General features: G+C 46.5%; 1 protein-coding gene and 1 long non-coding RNA gene across 5 annotated transcripts in view; one reads left to right on the top strand and one right to left on the bottom strand.

The window, feature by feature from the left end:
• The window catches only part of LOC146772231 (uncharacterized), a 229598-nt gene that overhangs the window by 95968 nt on the left and 113861 nt on the right, over window positions 1-19769 (bottom strand). The gene's annotated exons all lie outside the window — the stretch shown is intronic.
• The window catches only part of JAK3 (Janus kinase 3), a 280492-nt gene that overhangs the window by 165005 nt on the left and 95718 nt on the right, over window positions 1-19769 (top strand). For all 3 annotated transcript variants that reach the window (XR_014972378.1, XM_085639762.1, XM_085639763.1), the window contains exons 19-20: window positions 4038-4227; window positions 9740-9864. Coding sequence is in view for 2 of the 3 variants with exons in the window: in XM_085639762.1 (XP_085495888.1) it covers window positions 4038-4227; window positions 9740-9864 (315 nt within the window). In the remaining variant the exon portion in view is untranslated. The remainder of the gene's footprint in view (window positions 1-4037; window positions 4228-9739; window positions 9865-19769) is intronic.

The following is a 19769-nucleotide window of genomic DNA, read 5'->3' as shown; positions in this document are numbered from 1 at the left end:
GAGTGTGCTCCAATTCTCTTTCCTCCAAAGGAGGATCTTCGCTACATGAACCAGGGCCAAGTAGTTCATCCGCAAATTCCCTCTATTCATTTGTCGGCTTGGCTTCTCACCACGCTGACTTTGGAAATTTGAGCCTACCTGAAGATTGCAGCACAATACTGCAGAACTCTCAAGCTCCTTCCACGCTCAAATGCTACACTGCAAAATGGAAGAGATTTTGTGCATGGTGTGTTATCCATTCATTGCATGCGCTTTCATCTTCACCGGAGCAAGTGTTGCCTTATCTCTTGCCCCTAGCCAAAGTTCACCATGCTTCAATATCCAGATATAGAAGGCACTCGGATCAATCTTCCTTGTGGTTCAATAGACTCATCAAATAATTTATGAAAGGTCTCTTTAGGTTCTATTCACCGGTTACACCTCCTCTAGTACTGTGGCAGCTGAATACAGTTCTGTTGCAGCTTATGCGACCTCCATTCAAACCAGTGCACAAATGTGAGCTAAAGTTTCTCTCTTGGTAGGTGGCTTTTCTCTTGGCCATTACGCCAGCAAGATGTATCAGCGAAATCAAGGCATTCACTATAAACAAACCATATCTCCAGTTCCTGCCAGACCGGGTTATACTGCATACTAATCCTTCTTTCATACCAAAAGTGGCTTCATCTTACCTCCTCAATGAGCTCATAATCCTCCTTACGTTCTTTCCTAATCCGTCTTTGGCAATGGAGAGAGCTCTCAATTCATTGGATATTAAATGCTGCTTGAAATTTTATCTGCGAAGAAGTAGGATTTTCCATAAATCCTCTCAATTGCTCATATCTTTCTTTGCACCTAGAAAAGGACAGGCCTTGACCAGGGCCAGCATTTCTTGATGGGTCACTTCAAAGAATGTCTTCTGCCATGAAAAGGCTGGTCACCCACTGCCTGCAAAGACGCAGGCTCATTCAGTGAGGAAGGTGGCAACTTCTTCAGCCCTGTTTGCGGGAGCATCTCCATCTGACATATGCAGGGCATCGATGTGGGTGAATGCACACACATTCACGAACCATTACTGCCTTGATGGTTGGAAGAAGGCATATATAGCTTTTGAACAAGCTGCACTTTGTCACCTCTTTGCCTAAGGTATGTGGCTATTAGCCTCCCTTTATATATATTTATGTTTTTTACTTACACTATGCGTATAGGTATTTATGCAAATGGTTTCATGTTTCTATTCTTGCCTTAGGGTGTTTCTCTTTGACATCATGGTGGGATAGTTCGCCTTCTCAACACCATTATTTTGTTTTATTGCTTATATAATGCTAACTAGTCGGATTCAAGTATGTGAATCCATAAAAGATACAATATTGGAGAAAAAACAAGTTACTTACCTGTACACTGTGGTTCTCCAGTAATTATATCTTTGATAGATTCCCATCGACCTTCCCTCCTCTCCGTGCAGGTTCACCTTTTTACCTCTGAGTAATCTTTATATACACATGTGATCAAAATCTGAGGTACGATGGCTCTGTAGGAAAAGGTTACTCTGAGGTCTCTGCTGTGATTGGCTGAACTTTGGATGTTATAAAACGAGGTTGAAAGGTTGCTAAATTGTGTTTTATTTTCGATGGCAGTCTATGGTAATGTCTTTAATACTGCTATTTGTACTGTTACCGTGGGACACCAACCATGACGATGGGGAAGATTCAAGCATGTGAATCTATAAAAGATATCAATACAGGAGATCCACAGTGTACAGGTCAGTAACTTGTTTTATACTCACCATGCATTAACCCTCCATTTACTGTACTCATTGATGAAAGGCGGTGGTGTGTGAAACTAACACACACAAACTTATTGTGGGTGATCCTATCCTTGGTCTAATGGATTTATGTTAGATTTTCAGGATATCTACTTAACATAATTGTGCATACGTTAACTCTATTTGGAACTCATTTCGTTAGGGTGTTCTTAAATATCTGGCGCGCAGCCTGATCACCCCGTGGACACTTTAAACAACCCTGCCAGAGCACTTCGCTTCTGAAATGGTTTATCAGTCTCTCTCACAGTGGCCACATCCCCCTCCCATTGTATGTAAGACTATTCATAATAAACCTTTCATCTGTCATAAATATTGTAGCCTAAATATAATTTACAAACATTGTGGGTGAAGATATTGCAGTACTGTTTCCAAATGGGCAACATTATTGTAAACATTTGTTAGGACACTGTGGGATGGATTAGGGTTTGGCGATTTTACCTCTTTCCGTCAGGGTGGCGGAGGACATAACACCACCCGTCCTGACTGACAGAAGACCGTGATGTTTAGAGATCATCATATCCCAGCGATGATGTCTGTACCTTCAGAGAAACCACCTTCAAGGTGGTTCATCTGGAGATACCAAATGTTTGGTGGACGTCCACCGATGGTTGTATCAGTGACCCATCTAAAGTTTTGTTTTTCAAAAACAAACTCCCAAAGCGGAAGAATGTTTTTGAAACAAAATAACTAGTGACCCACACACCAAGGGAGCTTTTTCCCAGTTTTTCTTGGGGTAATTATGTAAATGTTTCTGTTAATCCCTGCCAGGTTTATCCTGACAGTAATGGACAGAAAAAAAGGTCAATAGACCGTTCACCCTAAATAACGCCAGCACTCGGCCTGTCAGATAAGCTTTCCGACGGCGGAGTCAAAGGGGGCATGGGCATCACAAAAATGACTATTCAACCAACTCAAATTAGATATGGTGGATGGATGGGTGTGTGGACAGGGTACTCCGTCATTTAGTGATGTAGCACCTTGTCTGCTAAACTTTAAATCAGGCCCTATATTTTTGGCAGGTGAAATTTAGACGATTATAATCTGGTACCATAGTAGCCTCTCAGTGGTAGAAGACATATCCTGCATGGGTGGATTTCAGATGACAGTGCTTCACCCTGCATCAAGATGCATCCTTCCTCATCTTTCCCAGGTCCCAGAAGAAAGAAGGGGATCGGTTGGAATCTAACTTCCTTGGAACTGGGGCAGTTTATCTCTACTCTGTCTTCACCTCATTAGCTCTAAGAGGGGTGTTGAACCATAAGGCATGACTTTTCACCCTCTTGCAGCATCACCTGAAGTGACATAAGCAGAAGAGGCATGCTGTGTGTGGGAAGCAGCTATTCTGTATGCAGGAGTAGCTATTCTATTTAAACATATTTTATTACATAGTGAAAATTGCCACTGTGTAGTTATAGTTAGCTCAGAGTTTTCATAAGAAAAAGTGTTTTTTGTTTTGCTAATAACTTTAGCACGGTTTGGCTAATTGTCACTAAAATAATAGTTCATCCACCTTGGCTCCTTTGTGAAAAGTTTGCCCGACGTTAAGGGTGGAGGGGCCCCACATCTCCATCCCTTTCTGACGCTGGAACAGTGTCAGGCTGAGCAAAGGTCAGTCTGACAGACACTCTTCATTATCTGGTCAGGCTGAAAGGCCTGTGCATGCACTAAATGTGCAGGCACTTGCTGCCTGAGCCAAAATATGATGGGCTGAAACTTTCACAGCCAGATGGGCGTGTCCTCCCAGCCTGGCAGTCTTCTATGAGCTTCCCTCTCATGTCGAGAGGAAGTATCGCTGATAGACTCGAACCTGGATGCTTTAGTTTTAAGCCTTGCTGCCAAGGGCAGAGTTGTCAGCAGTGACATTTGTCACAGAGTAGGTGACCCCAAGCCACTCTGTGACGGGATAAGGAATGTCCTCCTCTCATTAGCTGACCCTCGACAAGGAAATAAATGGCTGAACAGAATTACACCACATTTGACAAAAAAGTTAGAACTTGACTCAGAAACCTTGCTTTTTGTGATTTGGTGCTGTGGGTGTGCACATTGGGGGTTGGCCTCTGCTGGGGGGTTAGCCATCTTGCAATGGAAGGGCACTCTATACGCCTCCCTGGAAGAGATCTGATGTTAAGAGTTGGACCAGATGTTTAGAGAGTTCAAACTGTATGCCTTGTAAAAAGTGTCTGGATTTAGAGGGTGGGATCTCCGGCAGTTTAATGAGACTTTTTGTTGGTTTCAGGGTAACTTTGGCAGTGTGGAGCTGTGCCGGTACGACCCACTAGAAGACAACACCGGGGACTTGGTGGCAGTGAAAATGCTGCAGCACAACACAGCTGAGCACCTACGCAGCTTCCAGCAGGAGAGCGAGATCCTCCAGGCACTAAGCAACGACTTTATCGTCAAGTATAAAGGTGTATGCTACGGGGCAGGTGAGAGGCTGAGTAGGCACATGGATGGGCTGAGGAGCAATCCACAGGGGCAAGTGAGAGGAATGTAGAGAACAGGAAGGCAGGTGCTAGACTGTCACGGAGCCGTAGGTGCAAGTAAGGGACCTACAAGGACCAATAGGGGTAGGGGAGAGGCCTGTAGGGACATGTAGGGGCTGATGAGAAATCATAGAGGTATTCAGAGGGACAGATAAGAGGACTCCAGAGGCCTGGATGGCAGTTAAGAGGCCGGACAGGAAACCAAAGGGCAGATGAGTGGCCTAGAGGAGTAGGTGATGCTGCTGCCTATACTGTGCCTAGTGTCAATGTGTGGGTCTGTTAGCGAGAGAAGCTTGCACTGAAGCTGCTGCCTGAGGGGTATTTGTTCTGTTACTGACCGCAGCTTGCGCTTTTGTGGATCGTATGCGGCCAGTCCTCTGTGTGCGTGGGAAGCACATGACCAAATAGTAACAGTGAAATAACGATTTGCGTTTGAAACAGCAAATGCAACTGTGCCTGATTGAGAGTGGTTGTTTTGGATGCTAGGGTTACCTTACTACGGTCAGCTAATAATTAAGGTGACCCTCAGAAGGCAACTTTCTTGCATCCGTGATTCTATTTGTGTCCAGATGGGCTATTAGACAGATCTTCAGTGGGAGAAGTCATGTGTACGTTATCCTACAAGAAAGCCTTTGTCATGATTGTCGTGAAAAACCTTGATTGCTTTGAGAAGATCCTAAAAATGATGCTCAGCTTTGGAAATGTGTGTCTGTGAGCAGCCCCCGCTTACTTCTATGAGTCCTCAGTCCCTTGCTAGCCTTCAAACTTGTGCCTTAGTGTATACTTGGTATTTCAACTCCCTCCCACAGTCATCCGTCCATCCCTGTCCACTCCCCAACTGGGACTTTTTTCTATCCTGGTTTCCCACCTCTTGAAGGTCCAGACATCATCGCTGGGATATGATGATCTCTAAACATCACGGTCTTCTGTCAGTCAGGACGGGTGGTGTTATGTCCTCCGCCACCCTGACGGAAAGAGGTAAAATCGCCAAACCCTAATCAATCCCACAGTGTCCTAACAAATGTTTACAATAATGTTGCCCATTTGGAAACAGTACTGCAATATCTTCACCCAAAATGTTTGTAAATTATATTTAGGCTACAATATTTATGACAGATGAAAGGTTTATTATGAATAGTCTTACATACAATGGGAGGGGGATGTGGCCACTGTGAGAGAGACTGATAAACCATTTCAGAAGCGAAGGGCTCTGGCAGGGTTGTTTAAAGTGTCCACGGGTGATCAGGCTGCGCGCCAGATATTTAAGAACACCCTAACGAAATGAGTTCCAAATAGAGTTAACGTATGCACAATTATGTTAAGTAGATATCCTGAAAATCTAACATAAATCCATTAGACCAAAGATAGGATCACCCACAATAAGTTTGTGTGTGTTAGTTTCACACACCACCGCCTTTCATCAATGAAGGTCCTTTCACCCACACTGTGATGTCCCTTCCTCCCTCTCTTGCTGCTCACTCCTGAATTATTTTTCATATTCCAGTTTCCAGGTCCTTGGAGACATGTCCTTCATCCCAGACTCAGATGTTCCTCTGTCCCTCTCCGGCATGCCCTTGCACTGCACACTCTGCTCTTACATCCTCCCTTACAGCTCACACCTGGATTCTTCTAACCTGGTCTTCGCTCTGTGGAAACGTCCTTTCACCATGGGCTTTCTTGCTCCCTGACTCCCATGCTGCTCACGCCAAGATTCTTGTGGATATCCTTGTTGCCTGCTCTTTGGAAATGTATTTTTATGCATACTCTGTTCTCCCTTCTTTCCTCGCTGCTCACTCCTGGATTCTTTAACCTATCCTGGTCACTCATTCCTTGGAGACATGTTTCACCCCAGATTCTGCTCTTGCTCCATCCCTCGCTGCTCACTCCTGGATTCTTTTACCTATCCTGGTCACTCGTTCCTTGGAGACATGTTTCACCCCATATTCTGCTCTTGCTCCATCCCTCGCTGCTCACTCCTGGATTCTTTTACCTATCCTGGTCACTCATTCCTCGGAGACATGTTTCACCCCAGAGTCTGCTCTTGCTCCATCCCTCACTGCTCACACCTGGATTCTTTAACCTATCCTGGTCACTCATTCCTCGGAGACATGTTGTAGGAAGGTGAATATCTGACTATGGTTACCCCCAACTTTTTGCCTAGTGTTTAGCTGGTTTTTCGACTTAGTTGGCCTGAGATCCTGCCATTCAGGGTCTCAGGCTGTCTGCTCTCTCTCTAAAATAGACTCCATGTACCCTAGGTACATACCCAATTGGTAAGGATCACCTTATTGGACCCTGTACAGTGTACCCTAGGTACCCAGGGCATAGGTGTACCCTAGGCCTACCAGGGGCTGCAGCATGTATTATGCCACCCCTGGCCTGGCCTTCCATTATGACACAACTGGCTGATCACTCAGCTGGGGCAAGGTCGTGTAATCACCCCTTGCTTAGGTGTAGTATTCCTATACCTACCTTATATATAGACACATGTGTACCTATCAGCCACTCCTATGGCAGGCCTTAACAATCCGGGAGGCAGAGTGCTTGGTAACATGTGAGATGGTGCTCTAGCATGAGCTGAGCCTGTCTGCAGCTTTCGGAACCATGTCCTTATAGCTGTTCTATGATATAGCCTACCATATACTCTTAAAGTACCTTATAATCTTAAACGGTTATGGTAACTATGGTTTGGCTTTATCAAAACATGTCGTGTAAGGTGTCTAACACTTTGGAATAATACCCCCATACCATTTCTGGTGATGAGGATATTATTCCTCCCTTCTAGAGGGAGAGACATGTTAAAATCCTACTTTGCTGTTTAACTCTCACCAAAGCCGAAGCATCACAAAATGGATGCTGCTGCCACAGACACAAGTCTGACCTCCTGCAGCTGGGAGCCCTCCCAGCCAGGGAGGCCTGGACAATAGGTTTCCTGCTTGGGGAGGTGCTAGCACCTCCCCAGACAGACTTGAGTGTATTGGGGCAGGGAGGGCTGAAAGGAATGAGACATGCCTGGGGCACACAAGGTGCTCCATGCATAGTCCAGTTCAAACCCGTGCTGGGGCACTCCAGCCCCAGCTCTGGCGCGAAACTGGACAAAGGAAAGGGGGTGTAGCCACTCCCCTTCCTGGTCCCACCCATAGGAGGGACCTTTCAGGTAGCCCAGCCCACTAGCCCAGTATATCAGTAGGTAGCTGAGCCCTGCTAAATTAGATTAACCTGAATCTGCAACTTGAACAGAAACTCTGGACCTGAAATCTCCCTTGTGGCCAAGGAGTGACCACCCTGGGCAACCAGGCACCATCCAGCGACCGCTGCTTGCTTTGCGACTGAATCCTACGAGGGACGACTGCAGAGACTGACCAGCGCCGAGACTTCCAGACACCTCTGAACCAGATCCACATCTCCAGCGAAGCTGAGACCCGTGGAGGCGACGAGGGACGTGGGACCGCCGACTTGGGAAAAGTGGCTAGTAACTGACTAGCGCGACCTCCGAGGCTCCCTCGAGGCTGTGCTTGGGGAATTGAGAAGCCCCACTCCCGAGCACCATCTGCAAAGAAGACCAGCTCCCCACACTTCACGTGTTCTGCGTGGGGCCCTTCTTCACCTGTGTTGCTCGACCTGTTGTCCGGTTGCTGGCCCGTTGGCTAGTAGCCTCTGCGACGACAAACCTTTACTTTCATCTTGCTGGTCTGGCTCCTCCAGACTGGCACCCGCTCCTCTGTGAAAGAGAAGTCCCCAGACCTTCCTGGTCTGCACCAGAAGCAAGTCCTCCATCCTGCGTGGGTCGCTTGCCAAGGCTTGTTGGGTCCTGACTCGACTTCGACGCCGCCGACAGCAAGAGCCTTCGTGGGACAGCTCACCTCCTGGTCCTGGTCGTCCTCGACGTCTCCTGTTACCCGTGGCTGCTGCGACAAGCTTCACCTCTTCACCTGCATCTTCACGACATCACCTGGTTCCTTCCTGGTTCCTTCCCGGCTCCTGGCTGGTGACCTAGACTCTGTCCCTTCTGCTTTCAGGTTCCTTCCTTCTTGATCCCCACCTTGGGATCCACTGGACACTCTTCACTGACTGCCTGTCAGCAACTTTCCTTCAGGCATCCATAGAAGTCAACGACGAAACCCGACGCAAGTTCACACCTATGCACCCGCAGCCCGTGGGCTGAGTACTTCGGTGCTCACAAGGGTATTGACTATCCTAGGGTCTAGTTTCCGAGTCTCGACTTTCTAGCTATACCAGAAGTGTCCTAAAACTGTTAATTTCTAACTGCTAGTAAATTCTATTGACTTTTACGCATTACGCGTGAATGTTTCCACTCTGCACCTGAATCCCGTGGGCCTTCCACCTCCTAACCTTTGGTAGTATAGTGTAGCCCCAGCGATTCCCTAGGCCTATCCTGTGTTCGTGACAGTGGTTCTTATACCACTTACTTAGTATATGGTTTGCGTGGCCCCTAGGGCCTAACTGTATTACTTACCTGTGTGACTTATGTATGCTTAAATAAGACTGTGTTGTACTTACCTCGAATCTCATAAAGAGTGCTGAGGGTTTGACTAGAATAAATACATTCTATTTTTATATATATCTGTTGCGGTGTCCTTTCATTTGGTATTCAAGGGATTACAAATGGTATAACAGCTGGCTTCACATGCCATACAGAGTTTAGCCTAAGACTGCTCTTGTCCATGCTACCACTAGGATAGCTGGTCTATAAGGTTGACTTTACAACCAATCACCATAAGGGTTGTTTGGACTGATACAGGGTGTACACTAGAATTAGTGACATCATATATCAGGCCAACTTCTCACACATGTTTCACCCCAGATTCTGCTCTTGCTCCATCCCTCGCTGCTCACTCCTAGATTCTTTTCCTATCCTGGTCACTCATTCCTTGGAGACATGTTTCACCCCAGAGTCTGCTCTTGCTCCATCCCTCGCTGCTCACTCCTGGATTCTTTTACCTATCCTGGTCACTCGTTCCCTGGAGACATGTTTCTCCCCAGATTCTGCTCTTGCTCCATCCCTTTGCTGCTCACTCCTGGATTCTTTTACCTATCTTGATTGCCTGCTCCTTGGAGACATTTCTTTTCCTCCCACACACAGCTGTTCCTCCCTCATTGTTTATTCCTCAATTCTTTAAGCTATCGTGGTCTCCCACGGCCAAGAAACTTGAGCGCTCCCTCTAAAACCCTCTGTTGCTCCCTTGATGCTCATTACTGGAGCCTATCACATATCTCGGGATTTGTCCCTGGAGTCAAGGCTTCCCTACAGTCATACAAGTTGTTATGTTTTATTATTTTGGTTCCCTGCTTTCCCTACATCCAATAAGCTGCTGTTCTTCCATTCTCCTCCTGTCTTCTAGGTTCTCTTTGTGTACTTTGGTTGCATCAGTGATCTTTTTTTTAAACAACGCCCACCTTACTATCTTCTTTACTCTTGTCATTATCCATACAGGCCGGAAGAACCTTCGGCTCGTCATGGAATACCTGCCAAATGGGAGCTTACGGGAGTATCTTCAGAATAATCGGGGGCAGCTGAAATCCTGGAATCTCTTGCTGTTCGCCTCTCAGATCTGCAAGGTACCCACCCTCGCAGGGGGGACAGGGCTGAGGGCTGAGGGCTTCCCCTTCTGTGTGCTCCTCAGGTACTTTTAAGTGAGAGTGAACTGTCTTCTCAGTGAGTGAATGGAACCAGGCGATTGGGTGTCATTACAAAAGGTGTCCTTATGCCCTCGAAGATGATTTTGCCACCCTGCATAGTCAGTGCTGCAGATCTCGGTGGAAGCACTGAACGAAGGAGGCAATTGATACAGAGGGTGACTACAAGCCATTCCAGGGCTAAGGCTTGAAACAGGAGAGCCATGTAGTCACTTCTGTAGTTTAGGTTTTAATTATGTCCTCAATTTTAGCTTTTAGTTGACAGCGCAGCTGGTTTCAATATAAAGAGTCAGCTTTGGGTCAGCCCACTTTATCTATTGTTTTTTTTTGTCTTCGGCTCCTTCAGCCACTTGCTTGAGACTTTGTCAGCCACATCCAGCCTGAGCCTATTGGAGCATTTTTCCCTCGCCTCGTGCTGTTGGCTGTTCGGTGTATCATCATGCCTCCTCAAGAGCGTGTCATTGCAATGCATGAGGAACTATCGTTACATCTGAAAAGTACACTGAATCCTCACACCTTTGTCACATTCACTTCTTTATAGCATACTTGTATACAGAAAGAATCCTTTTTCACTGTGGTATGCTTTATCGTTGTTTGCTGTTCTAAGACAGCTAGTCTTTTATTTTTTCTGTCCTCTCTCTTATTGTGTGCCGTACAATATCCCTTTGTTTTCTTTAGCATTACACTGTGAATGGAGAAATTATATTTGATTTATTTTCTTTTTTATATGTTGCGCAGGCTCAGGTGACATTTGGTCTTTCTAATGCTCCCGGTGTTCATTAGCCATGCAGGTCTTGTTTCTCACATTGACAGGCTTCCCTGGTCTTGTGTCTCTGCTAGGATGACTTGCCACACAGTTCTCTATATCTGCTACTACTGTGATTCAATGCCTCCTCCCCCCTGCTCCTGTTCTTGTGTCTGTACCACCCTGAAGCATTTTAGTCTCACCGTATTCTGATTGGGTAAACTGGATCTTTCCACAGCAGACTTAAGGGGGACTTGTGTTTTTTTTTAAAGAATTGGTATTAGTCAAGACCTTTTGATTTCATTAAAATTATATATATAAAATCCTTAGTTATAGGATCTCTAAGTCAGCCCTCTTATCCATTGTTTCATTTACATTTTCCTCCCACCCTCTTTATAATACAGCAAGGGACAGTGGGTCAGCCCACGTCAGCAATTGGTTAACTTCAATGTGAGTGGCGGCATTTTTTCTCTTTCACACGGAGCACATCCACATACAAAGTAGTTCCTTTCAGTGCCAAAGGCTACTATGGCAATTTGTTTTTAGAAGTTTTTTTGGAGAAGATCATGGAATTTAATTCTTAGAATTTGCTCTTTATATGGAATATCAGACTCTGTATACAAAAATATTCAGAGAGGTGAGTTATGGAAACTCCATGGAGGAGGATCGCACACACGGCGTCCAGATTCTTTATGACAGGAGTTATTATACCTGCTGACCTTCCTACTGGCCACAGTGCAATGCACGGGTCTGGACCATCTAACAAACTAATGATTAAGAAATCCTCGGATTAAGAGGGTTTTTTCTTTTGAAGAATATTACCTTTGGGGCACATCTTGATCAGATTGAATGTCGATTTTGGCCCGCATGAGAGGGTCTCATACAACTGTTCTCCAGTATTGGGGTGTCTTTCATAGATTCACATGCTTGAATATTCCCCGTCGTCGGAGTGGGAGTCCCACGGTAAATAATATAGCAATATATACAGTGATAATATATATATATATATACCTATACATACGTAATCATATAAAAACAGAGATATAAGCATATAATAACCTCAATAATGTCCCTATATGAAATTTCCATAGAGATACATGGAAAGAGAAAAAAGACATTCGCAGTCTATCTCTGTCATTATGTTAGTCCGAACTCCGGCCAATCAGGCGCCAGCTCCTCTCTAGAACCTTCTCCTCAGAGCTCCTCACCTCAGATTTTCTACCGCACGTCGTGTGAAAGGGAGTCTCCCTGAGCTCTGCTCACTTTTTTCTCTTCAGGATGACTTCAAGTAGAAGTCTTTGTTTAGACCTTGTTCTTTTGTGGAAAGCTACGTTATTCTCAGAAGATCCACACAGTAAGTGTATTTACTGTCTTTACCCTAACCATGAAGTGGGTGAATGTAAATTCTGTAGAATTTTTCTACAAAAATCTCTGAAAGACAGGGAAGGCCGTCTCTTGTTGTGGCTCCAGAGACTTAAGGATAAAGATGAAGTAATTTTCTGAGGTAGAAAACTTTACTTCTGGCCGTTTTCCCACACAGCCTCAAAACGCAGTAGTGTACAGGAGTTACCTACTCCTTTCCTTAAAAAGAAGAAAATGTCTCTGACTATGACATCTGCCACTTCTTCTTCTTTGAATACTGCTGTCGCCCACGAGACATAGTTCTCAGGCTAGTGAGGTTTTCAACTTTCCAGTTTCTCAAAGATGGCTTCATCGTCTACGATGGCTCCGTCTACGATGGCTCCGTCTACGATGGCTCCGTCTACGATGGCTCCGTCTACGGTGGCTCCGTCTACGGTGGCTCCGTCGACGGTGGCTCCGTCTACGATGGCTCCGTCGACGATGGCTCCGTCGACGATGATTCCGTCAACGATGATTCCGTCGACGATGATTCCGTCGACGATGGCTCCGTCGACGATGGCTCCGTCTACGATGGCTCCGTCGACGATGATTCCGTCGACGATGATTCCGTCGACGATGTTTCCGTCGACGGTGGTTCCGTCTACGGTGGTTCCGTCTACGGTGGTTCCGTCTACGGTGGTTCTGTCGGCAATGAATCTTTCGATGGTGGTTCCGTCGACGATGGTTCCGTCGACGATTCCGTCTACGAAGATCTCTTCAATAGCCTTCTATGCCTCAGAGCCCGTCGACTGCAGTCTCATCGGTGAATATACAGCGACTACTTCGTCCTTTGCTGCTGTTCCTTTATTACCATTACCACCGAGTACTTGACAAGATATGTCGGGTGAGGTTATATCGGTGGAGGATTCCCGCCTTCCTTCACCATTGTTTTACCACTGACTCAGATCAAGATTCAGAAGAAAGTTTAGCTGAATCAGTTGTGACAACTATAATCGGCGGTTTTTCCTTTATCACCACAAGTGTCTGTGGTTCCGCTTACTCCAGTGGTGCCAACAACTATATCGGAACCGGTACCGGCTCCAATACTTTCTGTGGTAATACCTACAGTACCGCTGAAACATTCTTCAACTCGGACAGTACCTCCTCATGATACTGAAGAAGAAGAAGTTCCTCAGGACAGGGAGGATGGTGAGATTCTCGATGATGGTGGCGATGCTGATGATGATGGTATGGCGGAGTGGGATAACTATCATGCCCAAACACCATCTCCCTCTCCGGTGCTACCTGGTGACTCACCACCTGTTGATATGCAAGTTCCACCAGTTAAGGGATAGGACAGCACTAACGTTCAAATTAACGAAGGATTATTTCCTGTACGATTTCGAAGATCAGCCTGTTAAACAAACACATACAATCCCTATAATCGAATTTATTGGGGAGGAAGGCAAAAAGGATTATGGAGGCCTCATAGTCTTCCAGCACGGGTGCCTAGATTGGAGAAAAAGGTACAAATCACCATTAGGAGCACCAGCGTGCCTCACTGGTCAAGCGAAGCCAGATTCTGTAGTCACACAGGCAGCGCAACGCCGGGCTAGAAGCCCTGCATCTACGATCACTGCACCACCTGATCGTGGTGGATGTCGTTTGGATGCCATAGGGTGAAAATTCTCTTCGATGGCTTCCACCATGGTGAGAGCAGCTAATGCTTTGGCCATCCTGGGTCGTTAGGACCGTCAAGTATGGGCGGATATGTCAACACTAGTTGAGCAACTGCCGGAACCGTCAAAGACCATGGCATATGACGAAGAAGAGGTTTATTCGGAGATCAGGTGGATGAAGCTCTCCAATCGATAAAGAAAGATACAAATACTGCTCGCTCTCTGGGCACATTGCAATTTTGAAAACAACCCTTTCGGGGTGCACGCGGACGCGGCACCTCCTCTAATTTTCGAAGAGGAATCAATCAATATCGACCTTATAACCAGGGTTCAAACCGATATTCCTCTAACCAACAGCAAACTTCTCGACAGCAGTCTTCCAAGGCTTACAGAGGAAAATCCTCTTACAAGGGTTACACTCCTAAGAGACATGACTTTCATCAGTCCCAGAAAATTGGAGATCGAATCTATCGGTACTATTTTCAATGGTCCTCCATACAAGGAACCGTTGGGTTTTGGAAATTTTAGAAAGAGGTCACACTTTGGAGTTCATCGAATTCCCTCCACCCACACCACCTACCGGACTGCCACAGGCTCATATCGAAGAACTGTTACAACAAGTTCAATTTCTATAACACAAGGGAGCCATAGGAGTAGTACCAAGATCTCAAAAGAGGGAAAGGATTTATTCCCGATTCTTCCTTATCACTAAAAGGAAGGGGGAATGGAAGCCCATTCTAGATCTGAGGGCTCTCAGCAGGTATCTAAAGAAACATTCTTTTCGTAGGCGAACGCATGTAGAGATCTTGCGATTATTTTCACAAGGAGATTTCATGGAAACAATCGACCTCCAAGATGCATATTTACATATCTCCATACTACGACAACATCGGAAATTCCTTCGTTTTCGAGTGGGTCGAGGGGTTTTTCCAGTTCAAAGTTTACCATTCGGACTACGCTCGGCCCCTCGAGTGTTTACAAGGGTGCTAGCCCCTGTGCTAGCGTCCTACGTTCCAGGGTATTCAGATCTTTCCATTTCTGGACGACTATCTCCTAAAATCACAATCGAAAGTTCAACTTCTACAACACACACATCTTTGACAGGAGGTGTTTTCGCGCCTTAGGGCTCTCCATAAATACCACAAAGTCCCATCTACAGCCTTCTTATCGCACGGATTTTCTGGGAGCAACTTTAGACAGTGTCAGCAAGGGCACTTCTCTCCCAAGACCGTCTTCAAAAAAAAAAAAAAAAAAAAAAATTCTCCGACTGGTAACCCTTATCAGATCAAAAAGACCCGTTTCTGTAAGAATATTGAAGTCCTTTTCTGAAAATGGCGTCATCATGCATTGCATTGATCCCTCATTACAGATTACAGACACGCCCCATCCAAGGAGTACTGGATGTCCAAGAACGCCAGGTTACAGGTTCTTTAAATGATGTTGTAAACGTCACAGATCGGATGAAGTTGGCGCAAAGGTAGTGCACGCAACCGTTAAATCTAACGGAAGGCATTTCTTTTCTGACAATGGTACCAGACATGACAATAACAGACGCCTCTCTGGAAGGAGGGGGTGCTCATTTGGAGGATTTATCAATAAAGGGAAAATGGTCAATATGTCAAGAAACCTGGCACTTCTACAGGTTGGATCTCATGGCTATATATTGCTGGCTCTCAAAGCTTTTCATCCTTTAATCCAAGGAGAATCAGTCCTGATACAGACAGACTATACAACCTGCATGCACTATATAAACAAGCAGGGCAGGATAAAATCTCCGAAACTGTCTCGACTAGCTCAGTCGATTTGGGATTGGTCTGTCAACCATCGCATCACGATATGCAGCAGTTAATCGACCGGGGGTATCCAATATCCTGGCGGATTCCCTGACCAGGTCCTCCTCATCGACCCACGAATGGGAGTTGCATCAACCAACTCTAGAGAGGATATTTCAACGATGGGGTAGCCCACAGCTGGATCTCTTTGCCACACTAGAGAACCGGAAATGCCGAGATTACACAAGCTGGCATCCCCACAAAAGATCTCTGGGCAATGCCTTTTTGATGGACTGGTACGATCTGTTTGACTACGTTTTTTCTTCCCCCAATCCCACTCGTACCTCGAGTTTCTGTGGAAGATGCGGAGGCAACCTTGCCATCTACTTCTATAGCCCCCCGTTGACCTCTGCAGGCATGGTTCTCAGAACTACTCCTACTGTCTCAATGCGAACCAATCATTCTACATCCTCGTGCAGATCTTCTCACGATGGACAAGGGGAAAATTTGTCATCCGAATCCCTCCTCACTGAGCTTATCAGCTTGGAACCTGAGCACTGTGAATTTGCCCATTTGGATATTCCACAGGACTGTAGAGACATTTTTAGCTCAGGCGAGGGCTCCTTCTACGGTGAAAACGTACAAATTAAAGTGGAAAAGGGTTCTCCACTGGTGTGCATCTAATGGGGTGCACCCGTTTTCACTCCACACCAGAACAATTGTTACCGTTCTTCTTGCATTTAGCTAACTCCGGGTTCTCTAATGCAACCTTTAGGGGTTTTTTCTGGCGGCAATTTTCCGTTTCCGTCAGGATGGTTCAACTTCCCTTTGTTCTTCAAGGATTATCCATCAATTCGTCTAGGGGTTATTTTGCAAATTTCCTCCTGTTAGACGCCCTCCTCCATTGTGGCATCTGAACATCGTATTGGTTCAACTAATGAGCCCACCGTACGAACCGATTCACAAGGTCAAGTTGTAGTATCTAACATGGAAGGTGGCTTTTCTTCGGGCGCTAACGTCTTCACGTCGCGTCCGTGACATTCATGCATTTACAATAAATCCACCTTTTTTCCTACAGTTCAAAACAGATTCTGTAGTATTGCGTACAAATCCAATTTTCTTGCTGAAGGTGCCTTCAGACTGTCATATTAACGAACCAGTGATTTTAAGAACTTTCTTTGCTATCCGCAAACTCCTGCGGAGCAGAGATTACATTCCCTGGATGTGAAACGATGTTTAACATTCTACATCAGCAGAAGGGCTGCTTTACGAAGGACTGATTGTAGGAAGGTGGATATCTGACTATGGTTACCCCCAACTTTTTGCCTAGTGTCTAGCTGGTTTTTCGACTTAGTTGGCCTGAGATCCTGCCATTCAGGGTCTCAGGCTGTCTGCTCTCTCTTTAAAATGGACTCCATGTACCCTAGGTACATAACCAATTGGTAAGGATCACCTTATTGGACCCTGTACAGTGTACCCTAGGTACCCAGGGCATAGGTGTACCCTAGGCCTCCCAGGGGCTGCAGCATGTATTATGCCACCCCTGGTCTGGCCTTCCAATCAGACACAACTGGCTGATCACTCAGCCGGGGCAAGGTCGTGTAATCACCCCTTGCTTAGATATAGTATGCCTATATCTACCCTTATATATAGACACATGTGTACCTATCAGTCACTCCTATGGCAGGCCTTAATAATCCTGGAGGCAGAGTGCTTGGTAACATGTGAGATGGTGCTCTAGCATGAGCTGAGCCTTTCTGCAGCTTTCGGAACCATGTCCTTATAGCTGTTCTATGATATAGCCTACCATATACTCTTAAAGTGCCTTATAATCTTAAACGGTTATGGTAACTATGGTTTGGCTTTATCAAAACATGTCGTGTAAGGTGTCTAACACTTTGGAATAATACCCCCATACCATTTCTGGTGATGAGGATATTATTCCTCCCTTCTAGAGGGAGAGACATGTTAAAATCCTATTTTGCTGTTTAACTCTAACCAAAGCCTCAGCATCACAAAATGGATGCTGCTGCCACAGACACAAGTCTGACCTCCTGCTGCTGGGAGTGATCCCAGCCAGGGAGGCCTGGACAATAGGTTTCCTGCTAGGGGAGGTGCTAGCACCTCCCCAGACAGCCTTTAGTGTATTGGGGCAGGGTGGGCTGAAAGGAAGGAGACATGCCTGGGGCACACAAGGTGTTCCTTGCATAGTCCAGTTCAAACCGGCGCTGGGGCACTCCAGCCCCAGCTCTGGCGCGAAACTGGACAAAGGGAAGTGGGTGTAACCACCCCCTCCCAGGTCCCACCCATAAGGCGTGACCTAGCAGGTATCCCAGCCCCCCAGATTAGTATAAGAGTGGGAGTTGGGCCTCAAGACTTTAGATTATCCTGAACCTGCAAACTTGAACAGAAACTCTGGACCTTCGACATTCGACGAAAGAAGAAGACTGAAGAATCTCCCTTGTAGCCAAGGAGTGGCTACCCTGTGCAAACAGGCACCATCAAGAGACTACCCTTTGCTTTGCCCACGTTCTACGAGGAACCGACTGCAGAGCCCGACCAGAGCCTTGACTTCCAGACTTCTCCGACCCTGATCCACATCCACAGCAAAGCTGAGATCCGTGGAGGCGACGAGCGACGTGGGACCGGCTACCTGGGAAAAGTGGCTAGTAACTTAAAGCGCAGCTTCTGAGGCACCCTCGAAGTTGTGCACCGGGGATTGAGAAGCCCCAACCCCAAGCACCATCTGCACCGAAGATCAGCCCCCCACACTCCACGAGTCCTGCGTGGGGCCCTTCTGCATTTTCCTGCTTGCCACGTCTGTCCGGTTGCTTGCCCGCTGGCTAGTGGCCTTTGTGACGACGCACCCTGAAATCTTCTGCGCTGGTTTGGCTCCTCCAGACTGGCTCCCGCTTCTCTGCAAAGAAGAAGCACCCCAGACCTTCCTGGTCTGCACCAGAAGCAAGTCCTCCATTCTTCGTGGGTTCCGCTTGCCAAGGCTTGGTGAGTCCTAGTCCAACTTCGACGCCGCCGACAGCAAGAGCCTTCGTGGGACAGCTCGCCTCCTGGTCCGGGTCATCCTCGACGCTTCCTGGTCCTCCTGGCTGCAGCGACAAGCTTCACCTTCACCTGCAATCTTCACAACATCGCCTGGTTCCTTCCTGGTTCCACGTGGTCACTGGCTAGTGACCTTGACTCTGTCCCTTCTGCTTGCAGGTTTCCTCTCTTCTTGATCCCAGCCTTGGGATCCACCGGACACTCTTCACTGACTGCCTGTCAGCATCTTTCTTCAGGCATCCATAGGAGTCGACGACGAAAACCGACGCATCATCACCCCTATGCACCCGCAGCCTGTGGGCTAGGTAACTTGGGTACTCCGGTGCTCATCAGGATAGTGACTATCCTAGTGTCTAGTTTTCAAGTCTCAACTTCCTAGCTACTCCGGAAGTGTCCTAAATCTACCGTTTTCTAAACTGTACTATTGCTATTGACTTTTACGCATTACGCGTGAGTGTTTCCACTCTGCACACGAATCCCGTGGGCCTCCCACTTCCTAACTAACGCTAGTGTAGTGTAGCCCCAGCGATTCCCTAGGCCTAGGCCTATTCTATTTCCGTGACAGTGGTCCTTATACCACTTACTTAGTATATGGTTTGCGTGGCCCCTGGGGCCTAACTGTATTACCTACCTGTGTGACTTCATGTATGCTTAAATAAGACTGTGTTGTACTTACCTCTAATCTCATAAAGAGTGCTGAGGGTTTGACTAGAATAAATACACTTTATTTTATATATATATCTGTTGTGGTGTCCTTTCATTTGGTATTCAAGGGATTATATATGGTATCACAGCTGGCTTCACATGCCATTCAGAGTTTAGCCTAAGACTGCTCTTGTCCATGCTACAACTAGGATAGCTGGTCTATAAGGTTGACTTTACAACCAATCACCATAAGGGTATTTGGACTGATATAAGGTGTACACTAGAACTAGTGACATCATACATCAGGCCAACTTCTCACACTGATCAACTATTCATAGCTTATGGACGCTTTCACAAGGGTCGTCCAGTGACGAAACCAACTATTGCACGTTAAGTTTTCAGCTGCCATCGTCTTCTGCCATCAAAAGGCAAACAAGCCATTGCAGTCACCAGTGAGGGCTCACTCCACCAGAGCAATGTCTTCCTCAACTGCTTTATTTGCTGGAGTGCCTTTGCATCAGAGCTGCAGAGCAGCTACGTGGTCGAGCAGACACACGTTTACAAGACACTATTGCTTGACAACTTTAA

This window comes from Triturus cristatus, chromosome 12 (assembly GCF_964204655.1).
Source record: "Triturus cristatus chromosome 12, aTriCri1.1, whole genome shotgun sequence".
NCBI lineage: Eukaryota > Metazoa > Chordata > Amphibia > Caudata > Salamandridae > Triturus > Triturus cristatus.
Note: the sequence above shows the minus strand (reverse complement) of the source record. Positions and strands in the feature narration are given on the sequence as shown.